This window comes from Dermacentor albipictus, unplaced genomic scaffold (genome assembly GCF_038994185.2).
Source record: "Dermacentor albipictus isolate Rhodes 1998 colony unplaced genomic scaffold, USDA_Dalb.pri_finalv2 scaffold_11, whole genome shotgun sequence".
Lineage (NCBI taxonomy): Eukaryota > Metazoa > Arthropoda > Arachnida > Ixodida > Ixodidae > Dermacentor > Dermacentor albipictus.
Genome location: NW_027225565.1, coordinates 14,600,449 through 14,619,639, shown reverse-complemented (window position 1 = coordinate 14,619,639; position 19,191 = coordinate 14,600,449). Strand labels below are relative to the sequence as shown.

The 19,191-nt window shown below is 43.2% G+C and overlaps 1 protein-coding gene across 4 annotated transcripts in view; it reads left to right on the top strand.

The window, feature by feature from the left end:
• Positions 1 to 19,191, top strand: part of LOC135914958 (methionine aminopeptidase 1) — a 94,016-nt gene that overhangs the window by 64,818 nt on the left and 10,007 nt on the right. For all 4 annotated transcript variants that reach the window (XM_065447893.1, XM_065447894.2, XM_065447891.2 and 1 more), the window contains 3 exons: positions 1,058 to 1,095; positions 1,246 to 1,311; positions 13,759 to 13,951. In XM_065447893.1, coding sequence (XP_065303965.1) covers positions 1,058 to 1,095; positions 1,246 to 1,311; positions 13,759 to 13,922 — 268 coding nt within the window. In that variant the 3' untranslated portion in view covers positions 13,923 to 13,951. The remainder of the gene's footprint in view (positions 1 to 1,057; positions 1,096 to 1,245; positions 1,312 to 13,758; positions 13,952 to 19,191) is intronic.

Here is a 19,191-nt window from a genome sequence, read left to right as displayed (position 1 = left end):
AGAACATTGTACTTGTCTCTTAATTATACTCGGGTGCACGTGCCATCCCCAGTCACATTACTGGGGTTTGTACACCTTGTTGAAATCCTTGGAAACCTTTCAATTTGCAAAAAGATTCAAGGGCTCTTAACAGTCCTTGAAAGTAAATGTGATCCTTGAATGCCTTGAAAATTGGAGTTGGGGCAACTTTTGAACATTTAAAGTAAGAAACTCTGGATCAGAGTTATGCCGTAAGCACTGCCTATCTGGAAACGATCCAATATTTTCTTTTGAGAGTTTCTCTAAACAATGCAATGTGACATTTCTGCAGGTACTGATGACAGTTTTGTTTAAATTGTTGTCGTGGAATCAGACCAGGCGACTAAGCTGTACTACTAGGTTTGTTGTTTTGCTAGTAGGTTCACACCGCAGCCATCATGGCTTCATTTTCTAGCCCTAGGCTCTAGAAATACCTGGTGGAAAGTAGTTTCAGCCATTTGGCGTTAATGCAATGAGTCTCTTTGGCTGAAGCCAAACAATACTAACCATCATGCAGGCAATTGACATTGTTACAATGGGAAAGTAAACTTTGAAAAGCTACCTCAAGAGTTTAAAGCATGTCTCCAACTCAGCAGCTGCTTAGCTGCAAGAAATCACACTTGAGATTTCACTTTTTTCCTATGTATGTGTGCGAACAATTTTTCCATCCGCCTGAATTTTGACTTTTGGCATCCTTGAACTATCCTTGAATTGTACTTCAATTTTGTGTTGGATGTTCTGTATGAACCCTCGATTACAAGCGCCAAATTGTCTAATAATTTTGCTGGCAGCCATCCAAAGCTGTTACTCTTTTCTTTCTCAGTCCCTTGAAAAATGTATTGAGCCTCTACTATACTAGTTATTTTGTCATCTGTATTAAAAGCACACATTTTTAAAGAAAGTTTATTGCACTGATAACAGGTTGATGGTTTAGAGCCAATTTTTTGCTGCTGGAGCACATTTTTTTTATGTGCCAAGTCTCTGCTCATCACATTCCTATATCTGTATAACAGCAGTGCTCTTTTGCATCTTTTTCCAGATTATTTCACACAGCCCCTAGTGTCCCACACTATGCTAGTAAGTGAACTGCCAAGCTCTGTGCGTGGCCTTCCCTTTTGAGTTGTTTTAAGCATCTGGCAGTGTTTTGGCATTATATCTTATCCAGATGTGATGTGTTAGCTGATCATTCTTAGCATTTATTCTCTCACTGTATGCCTTGTCTTGCAGAAAACAAAGCCATTGGTGTGATGAAAGCTGGCCACTGCTTCACCATTGAACCCATGATATCGGAAGGTGTGTGCACCTCCAGTTTAAATGCAGTCTTTCTCTTCTATAGGTTTTCCAGAGTGCAAATTCATTTTGTCTAGAAGCTGAAGTATTGTGTTACAGAATCAGTTGCCTTCCTTTATGGCTGGCAAGTACAAGCATGTGTGAAACATGCTGAAAATGCTGTAAGCCACCTTGGCAAGTGGCTGTAGGTTACATTGCTCGTGGTCTGTTTCAGCATTATTTGACAAATGCGAGGCTGCTGGCCCTAAAGTTCCACCATACACATGCCACCACTCCTTTTGCTAAGCAATGCCAACCTTTGATATGTGCCGCCATTCCCTGATTCATCACTCACACCAGTTCCACTCCGGGGAAACTCCAAATTCAACTTCCAAACTTCAAACTCCAATAGCTCTGCTTCTGGAATTTGTGCTTTTGCTGCTGTTGCATGCTAGCACCTCTACGCAGTGGTAGCAGGCAGCAGGTGGTGCACGGAACCAGATGCTGAAATGATGTACCATATTTACTCACATAACACACTTTTCCAATCAAGAAGCATTTTTTTTTTTTCTCGCATAATGATTGCACCCTGAGCTTGCTGCTGTGAAGTAGAAGACACACGGTACGATTCGGCGTGTGATATCGCGTCCGGCGGGTACGATTGTGTCCGACACTGTGTCGGACCGCTGAATCGTACCCTGTCTCCTACTTTTACAGTATTGTGATAGCCATTATATGGACGTTCCAGGCACATTTTTGCCGTCGTTGCCCCGTGCCGCATGTTGTAGGAGTGAGCGAAAGCACACGAGGGAACCCGACGATCACAGCTTAAAGTCCCTTGATAATTTGAAAGTACCGCCACTCTTTGAACTCTGCCGCCGCGCGACCTCCTCCTCGCCCCCCCCCCCCCTTTTTTTTTCTCTTGATGTCAATTAGAATGTCGTCTCTACTCGTTTGCTCTCTGATCCAAACCGCTCTCTTTCTGTCTCTTAACGTTATGTCTAGCAATGTTCGTTCCATTGCTCTTTGCGCGGTCCTTAACTTGTTCTCAAGCTTCTTTGTCAGTTTCCAACTCTCTGCCCCATATGTCAGCACCGGTAAAATGCACTGATTGTACACCTTCCTTTTCAATGAAAATGGTAAGCATCCAATTAGGAGCTGACAGTGTGTGCCGTATGCGGCCCAACTCATTTTTATTCTTCTTCTATGAATTTCCTTCTCATGATCAGAGTTCCCTGTGATTAATTGACCTAGGTAAACATACTCCTTCACAGACTCTAGAGGCTGACTGGCGATCCTGAACTCTTCTTCCTTTGCCCGGCTATTCATCATTATCTTTGTCTTATGCATACTAATCTTCAACCCCACTCTCACACTCTCTCTGTTAAGGTCCTCATTCATTTGTTGTAATTCGTCTGCATTCTTGTTGAATAGAACAATGTCATAGGCAAACCCAAGGTTGCTAAGATATTTGCCATCGATCCTTACTCCTAAGCTTTCCAAGTTTAATAGCTTGAATACTTCTTCCAAGCACGCAGTGAATAGCGTTGGAGAGATTGTGTCTCCCTGTCTTACCCCTTTCTTTCTAGGCACCTTCCTGCTTTTCTTGTGTAGAATTAAGGTACCTGTAGAACCTCTGTAGATATTTTCCAAGGTATTTACGTAAGCGTTCTGTAGTCCTTGATTACGTAATGCCTCTATGACTGCTGGTATCTCTACTGAATCAAATGCCTTTTCGTAATCTATGAAAGCCATGTAGAGAAGTTTATTACACTCTGCGGATTTCTCGATAACCTGATTAGTGACATGGATGTGACACATTGTAGAGTATCCCTTCCTGAAGCCAACCTTATCCCTTGGTTGACTAAAGTCCAGTGTTGCCCTTATTTTATTGGAGATTATTTTGGTAAATATTTTATATAATACTGGGAGTAAGCTAATGGGCCTATAATTTTTCAATTCAATAATGTCTCACTTGTGGATTAGTATAATGTTTGCATTCTTCCAGTTTTCTGGGACCCTTACAGTCGATACACACTTCGTATAAAGAGCCGCCAGTTTTCGAAGCATTATGTCTCCTCAATCTTTGAGTAAATTGACTGTTATTCCATCTTCTTCTGCCGTTCTTTGTCATTTCATGTCCTGCAAGGCCCTTCTGACCTCATCACTAGTTATAGGAGGAGTTTCTGTATCCTGTTCATTACTGTTTCTAATGGAGGTATCCTGACTCTTCTGGGTATTGTACAGGTCACTATAGAATTATTCCACTTCTTTTGCTATATCTTCAAGAATGCTGATGATATTACCCTGCTTATATTTTAGTGCATACATCTTGGTTTGTCCTATGCCAAGTTTCTTCCTTACTGATTTCAGGCTGCGTCCATTCTTTACGGCTTCTTCAGTCTTTCTCACGTTATAGTTTTGATATCACTTATTTTTGCCTTGTTGATCAGTTTTGACAGTTCCGCAAATTGTACCTTATCTCTTGAGTTAGAAACTCACTCTTTGTAGTTTCTTTATTAGGTCCTTAGTTACTTGGAAGAGCTTGCCTACTGGTTGCCTTAGTGCCTTGCCTTGCACTTCATTTGTTGCCTCTAAAGCCAGCCTAGTTACGGTTTCATTCATTAGCTCTATGTCATCATCATCATCTCTCTTGTCTAAGGCTGCATATTTGTTTGCAAGTACCAGCCTGAATTTATCTGCTTTTACCCTTACTGCCTGTAGGTTGACCTGTTTCTTCTTGACCAATTTTACTCTTTCTCTCTTCAAATTGAAGTGAATCCTAGCCCTCACTAACCTATGATCACTGCACTTTACCCTACCTATCACTTCTACATCCTGCACTATGCTGGGATCAGCAAAAACTATGAAGTCAATTTCATTTCCTGTTTCACCATTAGGGCTTTTCCAGGTCCACTATCTGTTGCTACACTTCCTGAAAAAGGTGTTCATTATTCGAAGCTTATTCCTTACTGCGAATTTCTGTTGTTATTCAGTCAGAAATGCAGCACTGTAGATTCTGCTTTCTGCTGTGAACATTTATGTGCAAAGATACAGCCTCTCAATTGCACTTTTCGCAATTGTTGGGATCCGTTGCGCGTTTTAGTGAAAAATTACAGGGTATTTTAAGATCTCTCTTAAGAGGTGAACGGCGAAAACCTACTCTTCCTCCTCTTATCATTCATCTCTTTCTCTTTGCCTCTTCTCTTTCTCTTCTTTCTTTTAGTCATTACTGCTCACTACTAAGCATTTATAATCAATTGTAGTCATTACAAGCCGTTGTTAGACTTGTTCGTCATATCATAGTAATTAGTAGTCATTACAAGTAATTTCAGTCATTATTAATCATTACTCGTCAGTACTAAACATTTTTAGTCATTTCTAATGAATTGTAGTCGTTACAAGTTGTCGTTAGACATATTGTAGCCATTTCTTGGTCATTACAAGTCATTATTAGTCATTTCTAATCAGTTGTAGTCGTTACAATTCGGTAGACATATTGGTCATTAGTAGTCATTACTATTCATTACTAGACTTTTCTAGTCATTTGTAATCACTTGTGGTTATTACAAGCCGTCTTTAGACATAGCAGCAATTTGATAGTCATTACAAGTCATTTCAGTCATTATAAGTCATTACTGCTCACTAGTAAGCATATTTGGTGAATTGTAATCGATTGTGGTCATTAAAAGCCATCGTTAGACATATTGGTAATTTCGGAGTCATTAGTAGCCATTATTAGTCATTACTAGTCATTATTTACCTCTACCAATCTCTATTATAACATTATCATTCACTAACTGTCACTATCAGTCATTTTGCTTTCTTTAATCTGTCTTCATGGTGTGATGACACTTTGGTGGACACTCCGGTGGTCAGGTCTGCTGACACAAACTTCACCATGAGCCTAGGAAGGCTTTCGTCTTAAAATTGAACTAGCAGCTTGTAGAGAAGCTATTACTTACAGTTTACATTGACATGTGCATCAGTCATACAGTGAATGCAGGCCCTGAAAAAATTAGTGGCAAGTATACCATGGTATTGCAGGTGATGAGCGCTAGCTGGTCCACATTGCATTTTTTAAGGCGAAACCCTTTAGATCTCTGTTTCAAGGTCGCATTGTGAACAGAAAATATCACATGCCCCAGGAAGGCCAGAAGCGACCCAAAGCATGTGCAGCCGTGTATAAGAGATGAATGATTAGCCAATTAATGATTCATTAGTGATTGAATTAAGGCAGATTAAGGTTGGTTAGGGTGTATTAAGGTGGATGAAGGTGCATGAAAAAGGATTAAGGTGTTAAGGAGAATTCGTGTGATTAAGGTGGATGAAGGAAGATTAAGGCTGTTTAGGGTGGATAAAGGTGATTTAGGGTTAATGAAGGTATATTAAGACCAATTAGAATGGTTTATTTATTTATTTATTTATTTATTTATTTATTTACACATACTGAAGCCTCGGTGAGGCTATTGCAGGAGTGGGCAGTGAGGGACATGAACAAGGATTAAGTCATACTAAGGAGGATTAAGATTGATTAGGGTAGATTAATGTGGATTAGAGTTGATGAAGATGGATTAACATAAATTACAGTAGGCATTACAAGGCTTTCGCATTTCTTAGGCGTTACCTAAGGACACCTTGGATTTTTGTAATTTGCTTTGAACTGCACTTCCACGCATGTACGAGTGGGCGACGATTATTATTTGGTTTTCTCGCGGATACAGGCAATGTGCAGGGGGTGTTCACATGATCGCACGCGTTTGCTGTTGATATCGACATCTGGCGGAAGCCACGAATCTTCGTTTTAATAGTTTTACAGTTTTGTTCTGTGGGGAAACTTTTTCCATTGGTTTAACACGAGCCGAAATCATTGCGCTAAGAGACAAAGCCGGCAATATCATTACTGATATGGATGAGATAGTTCAAGTGGCTGAGGAGTTCTATAGAGATTTATACAGTACCAGTAGCACCCACGACGATGATGGAAGAGAGAATAGTCTAGAGGAATTTTAAATCCCACGAGTAACGCTGGAAGAAGTAAAGAAAGCCTTGGGTGCTATGCAAAGGGGGAAGACAGCTGGGGAGGATCAGGTAACAGCAGATTTGTTGAAGGATGGTGGGCAGATTGTTCTAGAAAAACTAGCCACCCTGTATACGCAATGCCTCATGACCTCGAGTGTACCGGAATCTTGGAAGCATGCTCACATAATCCTAATCCATAAGAAAGGGGACGCCAAAGACTTGAAAAATTATAGACCGATCAGCTTACTGTCCGTTGCCTACAGAGTATTTACTAAGGTAATCCGCAAATAGAATCATGGACACCTTAGACTTCTGTCAACCAAAGGACCAGGCAGGATTCCGTAAAGGCTACTCAACAATAGACCATAATCAGGTGATAGAGAAATGTGTGGAATATAACCAACCCTTATATATAGCTTTCATTGGTTACGAGAAAGCGTTTGATTCAGTTGAAACCTCAGCAGTCATGGAGGCATTATGGAATAGGGGTGTAGACGAGCCGTATGTAAAAATGCTGAAAGATATCTATAGCGGCTCCAGAGCCACCATAGTCCTCGATAAAGACAGCAACAAAATCCCAATAAAGAAAGGCGTCAGACAGGGAGATATGATCTCTCCAATGCTATTCACAGCGTGTTTACAGGAGGTATTCAGAGACCTGGATTGGGAAGAATTGGGGATAAGACTTAATGGAGAATACCTTAGTAACTTTTTGGACCTTGAAAGAGATCTAAGGCTTTCGGTTAATAAGCCACACGCAGAGGGATGTGCCACAAGCAATGCTATATCAGATGCACAGAGTAAAGCATCTCATCATGTGGCAGAAAAATTGTTCTACATCAGCATACCCCGTTCATACGGCTTTAAGAAAAAAAAACCAACCTCCTTATAAATGTTGCCTTCAGCGTCATGGATGCTGTTATCAGCATTTCTCAAAATTTTCAACATCATTGGGGCGTGCATCTGGCCCAAAATTGGGAGCCCAGGAGGAAAAGCGTGCCGCGCACAGCCAACACCTTCTGCACAGCTGCGGGCGAGGAGAATCGAGGAGGAAAGCGCCGCGGAGAGGAGAGTGACGCTACTTTCAAATTATCAAAGGCTTTATCGCAGCTCAACCTTGCGTGCCATCTTTCGTCGCGCTAACAAAAGGCCCCTGGGGGGAAGGGAGGGGCGGTGGCGTTGTATTCTGGCAACTACGTATTGCACAACCGCGCTCAAGGGGCGCCGATTGTAGAGGGCGCTACGCGCCATGCGTTCTATATATGTGGTTGTGGAATAAAGGTTCATTCATTCGTTCGGTCAAGGGGCTCCGAGTCACTTGTGTAGACGCGGCTAGCGTCTGTCAGCACCCCACGTCGTACATGGTGTCAGAAGCGGTCGCCGTTCGCTCTCCCTAATGGCGAACAAGCCGGACGCTGCTGTGTTTGTCAGGGTACCTGGACTCCAACAGCCATCGAACTTCGACTTCGCCGACCCAAGTGCATGGCCTACCTGGATTGAGCAGTTCGAGGACTATGCCTACGCTACAGGATTGCACCAAGCTACCGACGAGGTTCGGGTACGAACGCTTCTTTATTGCATGGGTGTTCAAGGTCGACGCGTGCTGGCGTCTTTCAACTTGTTGGCCGAAGAAGTTCAGTCGTACAGCGTTGTTAAAAGCAAGTTCACCTCGTATTTCGTGCACCCGCTAAACGAAGTTCACGAGAGCTATCGTTTTCACAAGCGGACGCAGCAAGAAGACGAGAGCGTCGATGCCTTTTATTCCGCGTTGCGAAACATGGTAAAAAGATGCAACTACGGCTCAGCGTCCACTGAGGACAGGCTCGTTCGAGACCGTTTTATTGTTGGTCTGCTGGACAGCAGGTTATCGGAGCAACTCTGCCGTACTTCTGACTTGACTCTCGACAAAACGCTTCTGCATGCACGGCTCCATGAAGATGCGGAACGAGAAAAACGCGAACGAGAAAGCCAGTTATCTGGGCCAGTCGCCGTTGATGTAGCGAAACACAGGCCAACGAGAAGGCCGTCGCGTATTCAAGCGTCGACAGCAAGGGAAACGCTCCTCGCCAGCGCGCACAGATCGTGTCACTTCTGCGGACGAGATGAGCATCAGCGGAAATTTTGTCCAGCCAACAAAGCTGTTTGCAAGTTTTGCAAACAGATGGTCGTAATACCATTGTCTCATGCGACGCGAGCTCATTTGGATTGGGCACGGTTCTTCTGCAGGAACAACCATCAGGTGAGCGACGCGCGGTAGCGTTCGCATCCAGGTCGCTTACTGAAGCGGAAAAGCGCTACAGCCAAACAGAGAAAGAAGCGCTGGCGGTAGCATGGGCAGTGTACCGCTTTGACCAATATGTGCGTGGACTAAACTTCACGGTAGAAACCGATCACCAGCCGCTGGTGACACTACTTGGAAACGCTGACTTGGACACGATGCCCCCCCGTATTCAACGGTTTCGCATCAAACTTATGCGTTACCAGTTTAGCGTGGTCTACGTTCCGGGCAAACAGCTAGCCACTGCGGATACTCTTTCAAGGGCTCCGGATGAGAAGCCGTCGACCAGTGCGGTGGATGTGGTAGAGGAGTTTGTTGAATTTCAAGTTGCTACTATCACAGACACGAAGCTGGTTACTGTAGATGAGGTTCGCAGGCACCAAGAACTGGACTGGGAATGCAACCAGCTCGTCAAATACTGCACTCAAGGCTGGCCTCGTCGGGACAGGCTTCCGGAGCACCTCAAGAAGTACTGGAGCCATCGAGGTGATCTCTCCTTGTGCAACGGCATCCTGCTAAAAGGTAATCGCTTTGTCATCCCAGCTTTGCTGCAAAAGGATACACTCGAACTTATCCATGAAGGCCACCAGGGAATTGACCGATGCCGACTAAGGGCGAAGGATTCCGTGTGGTGGTATGGACTTTCGCAGCAAATACGTGATAGAGTCACTCGCTGCAGACAGTGTGCAGTCACAAGAGTGCAAAGGAGAGAGCCTTTGGTCGTTACGAAGACTCCAGAACAACCATGGCAAGAAGTAGGAATGGACTTGTTTAGTTACAAGGGACACAACTATCTACTAGTAGTTGATTATCGTTCTCGATACCATGAAGTCACATACATGCGAAGCACTAACTCTGAGGCGGTCATCAATGCAGCCAAAAGCATTTTTGCTCGTTTTGGCATTCCCGCCGTAGTACGAAGTGATAATGGACCGCAATTCGCTTCACGAGCCTTTGCAGCTTTTGCGAAGTACTACGGCTTCGAACACATCACCTCAAGTCTAAACTACCCGCAGTCAAATGGGGAAGTGGAAAGGATGGTGCGTACGATCAAAGAGTTGTTTGCGAAAGCCGACAATCCCTTTTTGGCTCTTCTGTCGTACAGAGACACTGCGGGCGTCACAGTGTTCAGCCCAGCGCAGCTACTGTTGGGTCGCAGATTGCGAACCAGGCTTCCCAAGACAGTAGATCGCCTGGAACCGAAGTGGCCTGCGCCAGACGATGTGAAGTGCCAAGACGAAGAGGTGAGAGGGCGGCAGAAGAAAGACTTCGATCGCCGTCATGCTGTGACCGTACTTCCTCCGCTGCAACCGGGTGATACAGTGTGGGTACGAGATATCAAGGATACAGCGTCTGTTCTCAGCCCAGCCTCCAAGCCCCGCTCCTACGTCGTCGAAACACCCAACGCGGTGCTTGTGCGTAATAGGATACATCTAGTGCCATTTTCAGACACAATGATGAGCCAGCTCAACGAGCCAACTCGGAGTGAAAACCGTGAGGAGCACGAAGAGCAGACCACGGCAACAGACGCCACGGCAACAGCAACACCGCAAGTTTCCAAAGATTGTGGAGTGAGAGTCACCAGGTTTGGTCGTCGTGTCAAGACGCCGAGAAGACTTGACATGTGAAATGTTTGGTGTTTGTGAGCATATCTCGGGGGAGAGATGTAGAGGGCGCTACGCGCCATGCGTTCTATATATGTGGTTGTGGAATAAAGGTTCATTCATTCGTTCGGTCAAGGGGCTCCGAGTCACTTGTGTAGACGCGGCTAGCGTCTGTCAGCACCCCACGTCGTACACCGATGATTGCAGCTCAATCTCCTGCGTACAAGGGAGTAAAGCAGGAAGGAAACACGCCCTCTTACGTCGCGTGCATGGCACCGGGGGGGGGGGGGGGGTGGCATTTTACTGCGGCAGCAACTGCGCATGGTGCTGCCGTGGCGCGCCCAATCTTCAAAGCGATCTGCATCGATGGCGGCTCATACCTTTGTGCGTTCTGGCCGCCCAGCTTGCGTTGAAGCGAATGTTTGCAAGTTTATGCGGCCGATAAAACGACAGACATCGTGAGCTCCTGACTGGGAACTTACCATTATCATTGAAAAGGAAGGTATACACTCGGTGCATTTTACCAATGCTGACATATGGGGCAGAGACTTGGAGACTGACAAAGAAGCTTGAGAACAAGTTAAGGACCACGCGAAGCGCAATGGAACGAAGATTGCTTGACATAACGTTAAGAAACAGAAAGGGAGCGGTTTGGATCAGAGAGAAAACAGGTATAGACATTCTAATTGACCTCAAGAGAAAAAAATGGAGCTGGGCAGGTCACGTAATGCACCGGTCAGATAACCGTTGGACCATTAGGGTTACAGAATAGGTACCAAGAGAATGGAAGCGCAGTAGAGGACGGCAGAAGGCAAGGTGGCATGACGAAATTAGGAAATTTGCGGGTGCTAGTTGGAATCGGTTGGTGCAGGACAGGAGTAATTGGAGATTGCAGGGGCCTTTGTTCTGCAGTGGACATAAAATAGGCTGATGATGATCATGATGATGGCCTATAAAGCTACTATCTTTACTTCATGTAGCTTTCTACACGTTTGCTATCACAATCGATGGTTCGCATTTCGGGCGAAACGGACTTTAATTTTAGAGGTGGCTGCGGGGGAAAAAAGATTGCTCAAAATTTTGCCCTGCATAATGAATGCACACCCCAACTTTGCACATTTATTTCAGGAAAAAAAGTGCATTCATTATTGGAGTAAATACGGTAACGTGTGCATTACACTGGAGGCTGAAAGTATGACCGAGAGAGAGGAGCATGGAGGAGGGTAGATAGGTAGTACTGAACCTGGCCGGCGGAAACGTATAGGGTGTCTCTAGCTGGCCCTTTACTGCAAGCTAAAAGGCTGGCATTACAAGAGACATTAAAGGAAAGAAAACGAAAATGGAAAATCAGATTGATGCCACCTGTCGTTGAGTATGATACCTCTCTCGTGTGATGTTAGGGTACTGGGAGACCGAGCTGAGGCAAGAGGTAAGCAGTTTGAGGAATGCCACCAGTGCAAGTTGAGAGAAAAGTGGCCTACTTGCCGATACCAGTGGAGGTGGTGACGTGGAGATTATGTCATGGCCTCAGTTTTGGTGTGGGTGATTCAAATTGAGGAGTGGCAGCAGAACTTTCAGTGGCAGTTTTCTACACAACAAAGTCATATATTGGGGCCCAGAAAACAATGCTCGACTTCTAGGCAGATAAGATATCAAATTAACTCAACGTCAAATTTTCTTTTAGTGTCCCTTTACAGTTGAACCTCACTCGACTATGGTGACGCAAGTGGCTATGGCATTGAGCTGCCAAGCCTGAGGACTCAGAATCAAATCCTGGCTGCCAGGGCCACATTTCGATGGGGGCAAAATGCAAAAATGCTCGTGTACCATGCATTGAGTGCATGTTAAGTAAGCCCAGGTGGTCGAAATTAATCTGGAGTCCCCCACTTATGCAGGCCTCATTATCATATTGTGCTTTTGGCATGTAAAACCCCAAAATTATTTTTTTTTAAATATTACCTCGTTATAAGCCGCATCCAATGTGAAAACAGCGTTGTTAAATCTGATATTCACTGTGAACATAAATTTGTTACCAGATGATGTTGTCGATAAACATTTTGATTTAATCAATTATGTCCATTATATCAAGGTTCCACCGTATTTCAGTACAAGTGTGACTTCTGCAAGAAAACTCGTTTGTGGTTGTACTGTTTTTTCTTTTCTTTCTCTCTGTGTCTCTTTTTAATCTTCTGTTCATTCACTACATGACTTTTGAATAAATAAAATGCAGGGCTTGATATATGAAGTTGCAGAGTTGAGGTTTAGGCTTATTGGCAAAGCGTTCTTATTGAAACAGCATGTTAACTGGGACAATAAGAAATGAGGGAAACTGTGTCTGTCTGCTTCCCTTGTTTCTTCTTGTCCCACTTATCATGCTGTTTCAATCGGATTGATATGTGAGCATGGTAGAACCAGAGACGAGTGCCCTTTGTTCACTTTCCTACTGTTTCTTTTTTAGAATTGCATTCAAGTTGTGTTCAACAAGAACTTTTCATGAGTAGCAGTCAGTCTGCAGGTACAGTCAACTTCCGACTTTTCGGACTTCCTAGGGGCCGCGAAAACGTCCGAAAAATCAGGCAGTCCGAAAAAACAAATACATGCCTTTTACTGCCTCCAATGGCTCAAATCGCCACAGGCACTTCGAAAATAGCTCTGATGGCCTACCCGTACGCTTATTAGGCGTATCGGTACTCTTACTGTGACAGGACACGGCGGGTGCATGCGTGTATAATTTAGGAATGCACACTGTATCCCGTGACAAATGACCCTTCTCACTTTGATATGCTTCTCCGCAATACTTCGCGTATGCTTCACCGCGTCACACCGCTGTATTGAGGCAAAGCTGACTTTCGGAAACGGCATTATGCAACGTGTTATGCCTTCTGAGCTTCGAAGCTATCGGTGAGGAGTCGGCGCCATTGCAAACAGCGGCGAGTTGTTTTAATGAAAAACACGGTAACGAAAAGCAAAACGCTTGGTAGTGAACGTCGAAGTAACTAAATTGCCGCGGTAGTGGCTATGGCTGCCAGCGGACTTGGGTGTGAGAGCCTCTGTTCGAGGTGGCGAGAAAATTAAAACAGGGGCGGTAGTGGCTTCGATCAATGCCGTTTCGGACCTGCGGTTTCGGCAAAAAGTCCGAAAAATCGGACGGCGAAGGGGTTTTGTCACCGAAATTTCAACCGTTCTTATACATTTAGTCTATGGGGTACCGTGGCGGTGCCGCGAAGGCGTTCGAATTATCGGGCATGTCCGGAAAATCGGTCGCTGACTGTATTATGTAGTTATCACTTGTATGTGACAATTTTGAAGTTACCACGAATTGGTCTGCACGTTGGAAACTTTCTCCACAGTTTGGGAAGTTATGAAGAAGCAGATCATGGGCTCAGCTTCTTGTTGTGTCGTAGTTTCCTTTTGCTTTGATATTAAAGTTGGCTTCTCACGTCAGCATTGTAGGCCATTGGCTTGCTTTTTTTTTTCTAATTAAGACATTTTGCCTAAACTCAGTGAAATATGCATCTTTTGCCCATTTCCTCGCACTGACCTGCTCACATCCTTGAATCTGTGCAGGGACATGGCATGATGAGGTGTGGCCTGACAACTGGACGGCAGTAACGGCAGATGGCAAGCGCTCAGCCCAGTTTGAGCAAACACTGCTTGTGACAGACACTGGCTGTGAGATACTGACGCGCCGGCGCACTCATGATGGGCAGCCCTGGTTCATGAACAAGTGACCCTTTTCTCCACAAGGGCGGTGTGTTGGGTAAGTACTATACCTGGCAACAATTTGAATTTCCAGGTGAAGGAGTAGGAGCCAAAGTGCATGTGTGCTAAGAGTACTTCTGGATATAGTCCCTACCTTCGTGGTTGTTTTCAAGATATTAATGTTGTTTTTCTTTCTTTCCCTTATCTATGATGTTTGCTGAAATATGTACACTACAAGTTGTGTTTGCATCTGACCCAAGCCTAAATTTATAGGAAAAGAATATGTGCACACAATGCCTAAACTGCAGCAGCAAACATGGTGCCACCCATTCTTTATGCCTCACATTGAGTTTAATTGCACTCAAGGCAGATGAATAGTGCAGAATGCTTTCCCTTTCTCTAATCTTACTGCAGTTGATCACTGTCAGGGATAGTTTCCTTTTTGTGTGACATGGCATCCAGTGCGACACCTAGGTGGAGCAACAGGCATTTTGCCCACTGGTTTAGCCAGACTGCATCCACTTAATATGACATCCCCAGGCGTGGTCAATTTATTTATTTATTTATTTATTTATTTATTTATTTATTTATTTATTATACAGTCCCACATTCACTCATAGAGCATTACTGTGGGGGGGAAATAATACAAGTGTAAAACAGTTGTAATTAAGGTTACATAACAAATAAAACACGGTGACGAATAATGCAGTGCAGGCAGTATTTCTCAAAACAAAAAATGGAAACGAAAGAAAAAGGACTATATGTACATATACACATACATGGACATACATGACTATATAAACACATATACACTCATACATATATATAGTAGGCGAGCAAACGCGAAAGAAAAAGAAAAAAAGAAACATCGAAACACGCGAACTGATCACATGTCAAGCAATTCATTGAAAAAGGCTGAATTTGATGTTTTAGAAACGGTGTCCTCAGACAGAGCATTCCATTCATTGATGGTTTTTGGGAAAAAGAATACTTTGACAAGTTCATTCTTCACTTCACTGGCCTTACTTTTAGTATGTGCTCACGGCGATAGGATATGTAATGCGGGTTAAGCATGTATTTTGATTGATTAATGCCAGTATTATTGTAAAAAATCTTATGAAAAAATTTGAGACGCAAGCAACGCCGCCGTTCGGCTAATGTCGAAATCGCTAGGCACGTTTTCATTTCTATGATGCTACTCGATCTGCGATAGCTCCCAGTGATGAAGCGTGCCACTCGGTTTTGTACACGGTCTAAGATGTATTTCAGGTTGTCCTGATAAGGGTCCCGTATCATGGACGTGTATTCAAGAATAGGTCTTACGTATGTCGTGTAGAACAACTTCTTGATTGCCAGAGGACAGGGGTGAAAATTTCGAGCCAAGAACATTAGTCTGCTATTCCCTTTCGCGGCAATCTCTGTAATGTGATCCTGCCAAGTAAGATCGTTTGAGAAGTGAATGCCGAGGTACTTGGCCCCTGTTATGCTCGAAATGGTCGAATTATTCAGCCTGTAAAAATGGGAAACGTCATTTTTTTTCCTAAAAAAGCACACGTAGTTGCATTTTGATTCATTTAGTGTCATGCACCAAGTGGCTCACCAGTTCGAAATTTTATTAAGGTCCTCTTGAAGGAATTTGCTGTCACTTGAATCGTTTATTAAGCGGTAAATAACGCAGTCATCTGCGTACAATGGTAGGTTCGACTGGATGTTCTTAGCAATATTGTTAATAAAAATAAGAAGGCCCAGAACAGACCCCTGGGGTACTCCGGACGTGACTGGAACAGCTGATGAGCAACATCCATTTACCACTGTTATCTGTCTGCGATTTGCGAAGTAGTTAATTAACCAATTCATTAGGTCAGTGGGAATTCTTGAATGCTGAAAGTTGTGTATTATACAATCATGTTGTATCCAATCAAATGCTTTTCTGAAATCTAAAAACAAACAGTCAACGCTAGTACCTTGATCTAATGCAGTTATGTCAAAAGAAAATTCCGTTAACTGTGTGTCACAAGAAAATCCGGCGCGAAAACCATGCTGTTCTGTGTAAAAAAAAAGTTTTGCGAATTCAGATGCCTTATTGAATTGCTGTATACAATGTGTTCCATAATTTTCGAAGCGCCGCATAGAAGAGAAATAGGGCGATATTGTTCCAAGTTATTTTTTAGTCCTTCCTTATGGACAGGAACCACATGAGCAAATTTCCATTCGTCTGGCATGATTCCTTCAGATAATGACGTCGTATACATTGTAAGAAGATTGCTAAGAGAGCTAGCACATTCTTTCAGCACGTGATCGGGTATGCCATCAGGACCTGTTGCTTTGTTTGTGTCTAGGCTGGTAAGGATTTGAAAAATACCATGAATTCATAAAGTGATATCGGGCATTTCCTGAAGAACCGAGGTGCAAGCCGGTAAAGGAATAGTGTTCATCGTTGAATTAGCAGAAAAGGCGGACCTGAAATAGTTGTTGAAAGCAGTGGCTTTTAATTCATCATTTGTTATCGTGCCATTGTCAGACGTAATGCATTGTATACCAGTTTTCTCTTTCCTGTTTTTTTTTTTTGCAAGCTTCCTTATAATTTTGTCATTGTTTCGAATCTTTGCATCTAAAGTACTGAAGAAATAACGCTTCGCTTCACTAATTTTCGATTTACAAATTTGCTGGACAGAAAATAATTTTTCAGAAGTAACTGGCATTTTGCTTTTTCTGAGGTTCTGAAAAAGACTGCGTGTTCTTCTAAGGAGTTGACGGATTTCAGGGTGATCCATGGTTTATCTTTCTGACGTTTGGCAGTCAGAAATTTTGATGGTATGTGCTCCGAAATTAGTGCAAGTATTTTATCTTTCAGTATGCTCCAAGCAATGTTAACATCTTTTTCTAAGCAAACCTCTGAGAAAGCTGGAAGAAAATCAGTTAATTCACTGTTCATTGCCTGGTAGTTTTCCTGATCGTAAAAGTACTGTATATCAGTTTTGCAGTAAGCTGAGCTCTATTTTGGTGTGGATAAGAAACGCTGGTGAAAACTACAGCGTGGTCGCTTATACCGGGAACACAGGTAGGCGGAGACACCAGATCAGCTTCATTTGTGAAGAGGAGATCGAGGGTGTTCGATGACAGAGCAGTTACTCTTGTTGCGGACTCGACGCACTAAGTAAGGCTGAAGCTATTGTGAGGTCTAACAATGCAGAATGTAATGATGAGTTTCATAAATTAGTTGGCAGACCGTGGTCCCAGGACAGGTCGGGTAGGTTGAAGTCACCCCCCAGTAGAACAACGTCATAAGAAACTGACGCCAGTGCTTCAGACAGGCTAGATATAGCTGCATTGTCACTTCCTGGTGGCCTGTAGAACGAGGCTATTGTAAGTGTCCTACCAGTTTGTGAAGCAACTTTACACATGACAAGCTCGCAGTCTATGTTGCAAAGATCGATCGGCCAGTTTTGCAAGTTATCCGAAATAAGTATGAATACGCCCCCTCCGTGTCTGTTCCTGTCCGAGCGATAAACTGTGTAGCCTATTGGGAACACTTCAGCATTTAAAACTGTGTCATCCAGCCAGGATTCAGTGCCAATGATAATGTCTGGACAATGCAGTGAAATTACGAGCGCGAACTCATCAGCTTTATTTTTTATGCTGTGACAGTTGATAATTATAAGCTGCAAACTTTGTTTGACATGCGCAGAACGGTCAACTTTGTGGGTTTGCTATGAATTGCACTGTACTACTTCTTTTGCCTCGTTATCAAAAATGTAGGTGCTGTTTCCAATATTCAAACAGTTAAACCAAAGTTTAAAGGGGTGCGTTTGCTTTTTGGTGAATTAAATTAGATGCTTTCTTTCTAAATGAACCTGCACGAAGTAGTCCTCAATCATAGCGTAGGTTGTTTCTTTAAGCTTCCGACCTTGAAGCAAGACCTTCTGTTTAGTTTTGTAGGACGAAAAAGCAACTAAAGTTGGTCGTGCCTTTTGCGCGCTGTATCGCCTTATCCTGGGAATGCATTCAATGTCACTGTGACTGATGCTCACACCAAGCAGATCCTTACACAAACAGATAACACTTTTCCACCTCATCCCAGGTTTCCCTTTCAGTATCCGTAATGCCTTAAGTGGGTATGGTAGGGTGCATGAACTATCTTGGTTTCAGCTTTATATCTCAACAACTGTTCTATATATTAGCGTGAAATTCTGCACGCTCAACAGCAATAGTGTTGGCCTTAATTGGTGTCATTTTTTACAGCAGGCCTTTTTTATTTTTTGTGTATTTGAGAACCAAACTTTAAGCTATGATGTAAAATAAAATGTACCTTTCCTCAGAAACAAAAAAAAACAGCATGACCGTGAAATTTCGCACAATAATTCTGTATAATAGTGGGTTTAACTGGAACCTTTAAAAAATGCTTTGCTACATTTACGGCACAAGAAAAAAAATATTGCCGTCACACGTCTCATACCGTGGAGGGTCTTTCTAATAATCTTTTCTTTTTTTTAGTTATATGTGAGTGATTTTTTCACACATTTAGGTTCAGATTACTTGCAAGGGATGTGAGTATATTCCGGGAAAATTTCAGCGTAATGGGCTGTATAGTTTTCCAGAAAAGGTACATCAAATTCCGAAAATTTTGAAAAAAGTGATCTTGAGAAAAACGCATTTTTATGTTTGCACCTTCACTACAACGTTCAACATGCACCAGCAGAGTACAGAAACTTTCTGGCTTTTTTGGTGTCCTCCCCAAAGCCTTTCTTCATGTTTACGTAAACGTAAACATGAAGTAAACATAATTACGTAAACACTGAAAAAATGACGGAAAACAACATGTAAACAAACCCTCGCGTCTGTCACGTTTAAATACCAGGCGGCGCGCTTTTTGGCGCCATTTTTAAATGGCTTAGAGCGCTCCTACGCGCTCGCCGCTGCACTGTTTTGCTCCCCACAGTGTGTATTATTCTTTATTGATGAAATCAAAAAATCAGTTTTTTGGTCGATTTGCCCCCTTAAAAAACAAGGTTGCATCGCCTAGATCAGTTTTTAAAGTTGCAGTTTTTTTCTGACAAAGCTTGAACTTATTTTGTCAGAGATTCTACAGTCGACTTAAGGTTCGTGACACCTTTCTGTGTGCCTCTGAAGGACTCAATCTCTTCTTCTACTTTGGATAGCTTTGTTGCCAAACAATCTAGTTCTCCGTGAATTCGCATTGATTTGACTGGATAACTGAGACCGCCTTCAAAAGTTTTTGCTGGTTTTCCTGAATTACAGGAATGACATCAACAGCTTTTATGAGCTTTGCAACCTGAG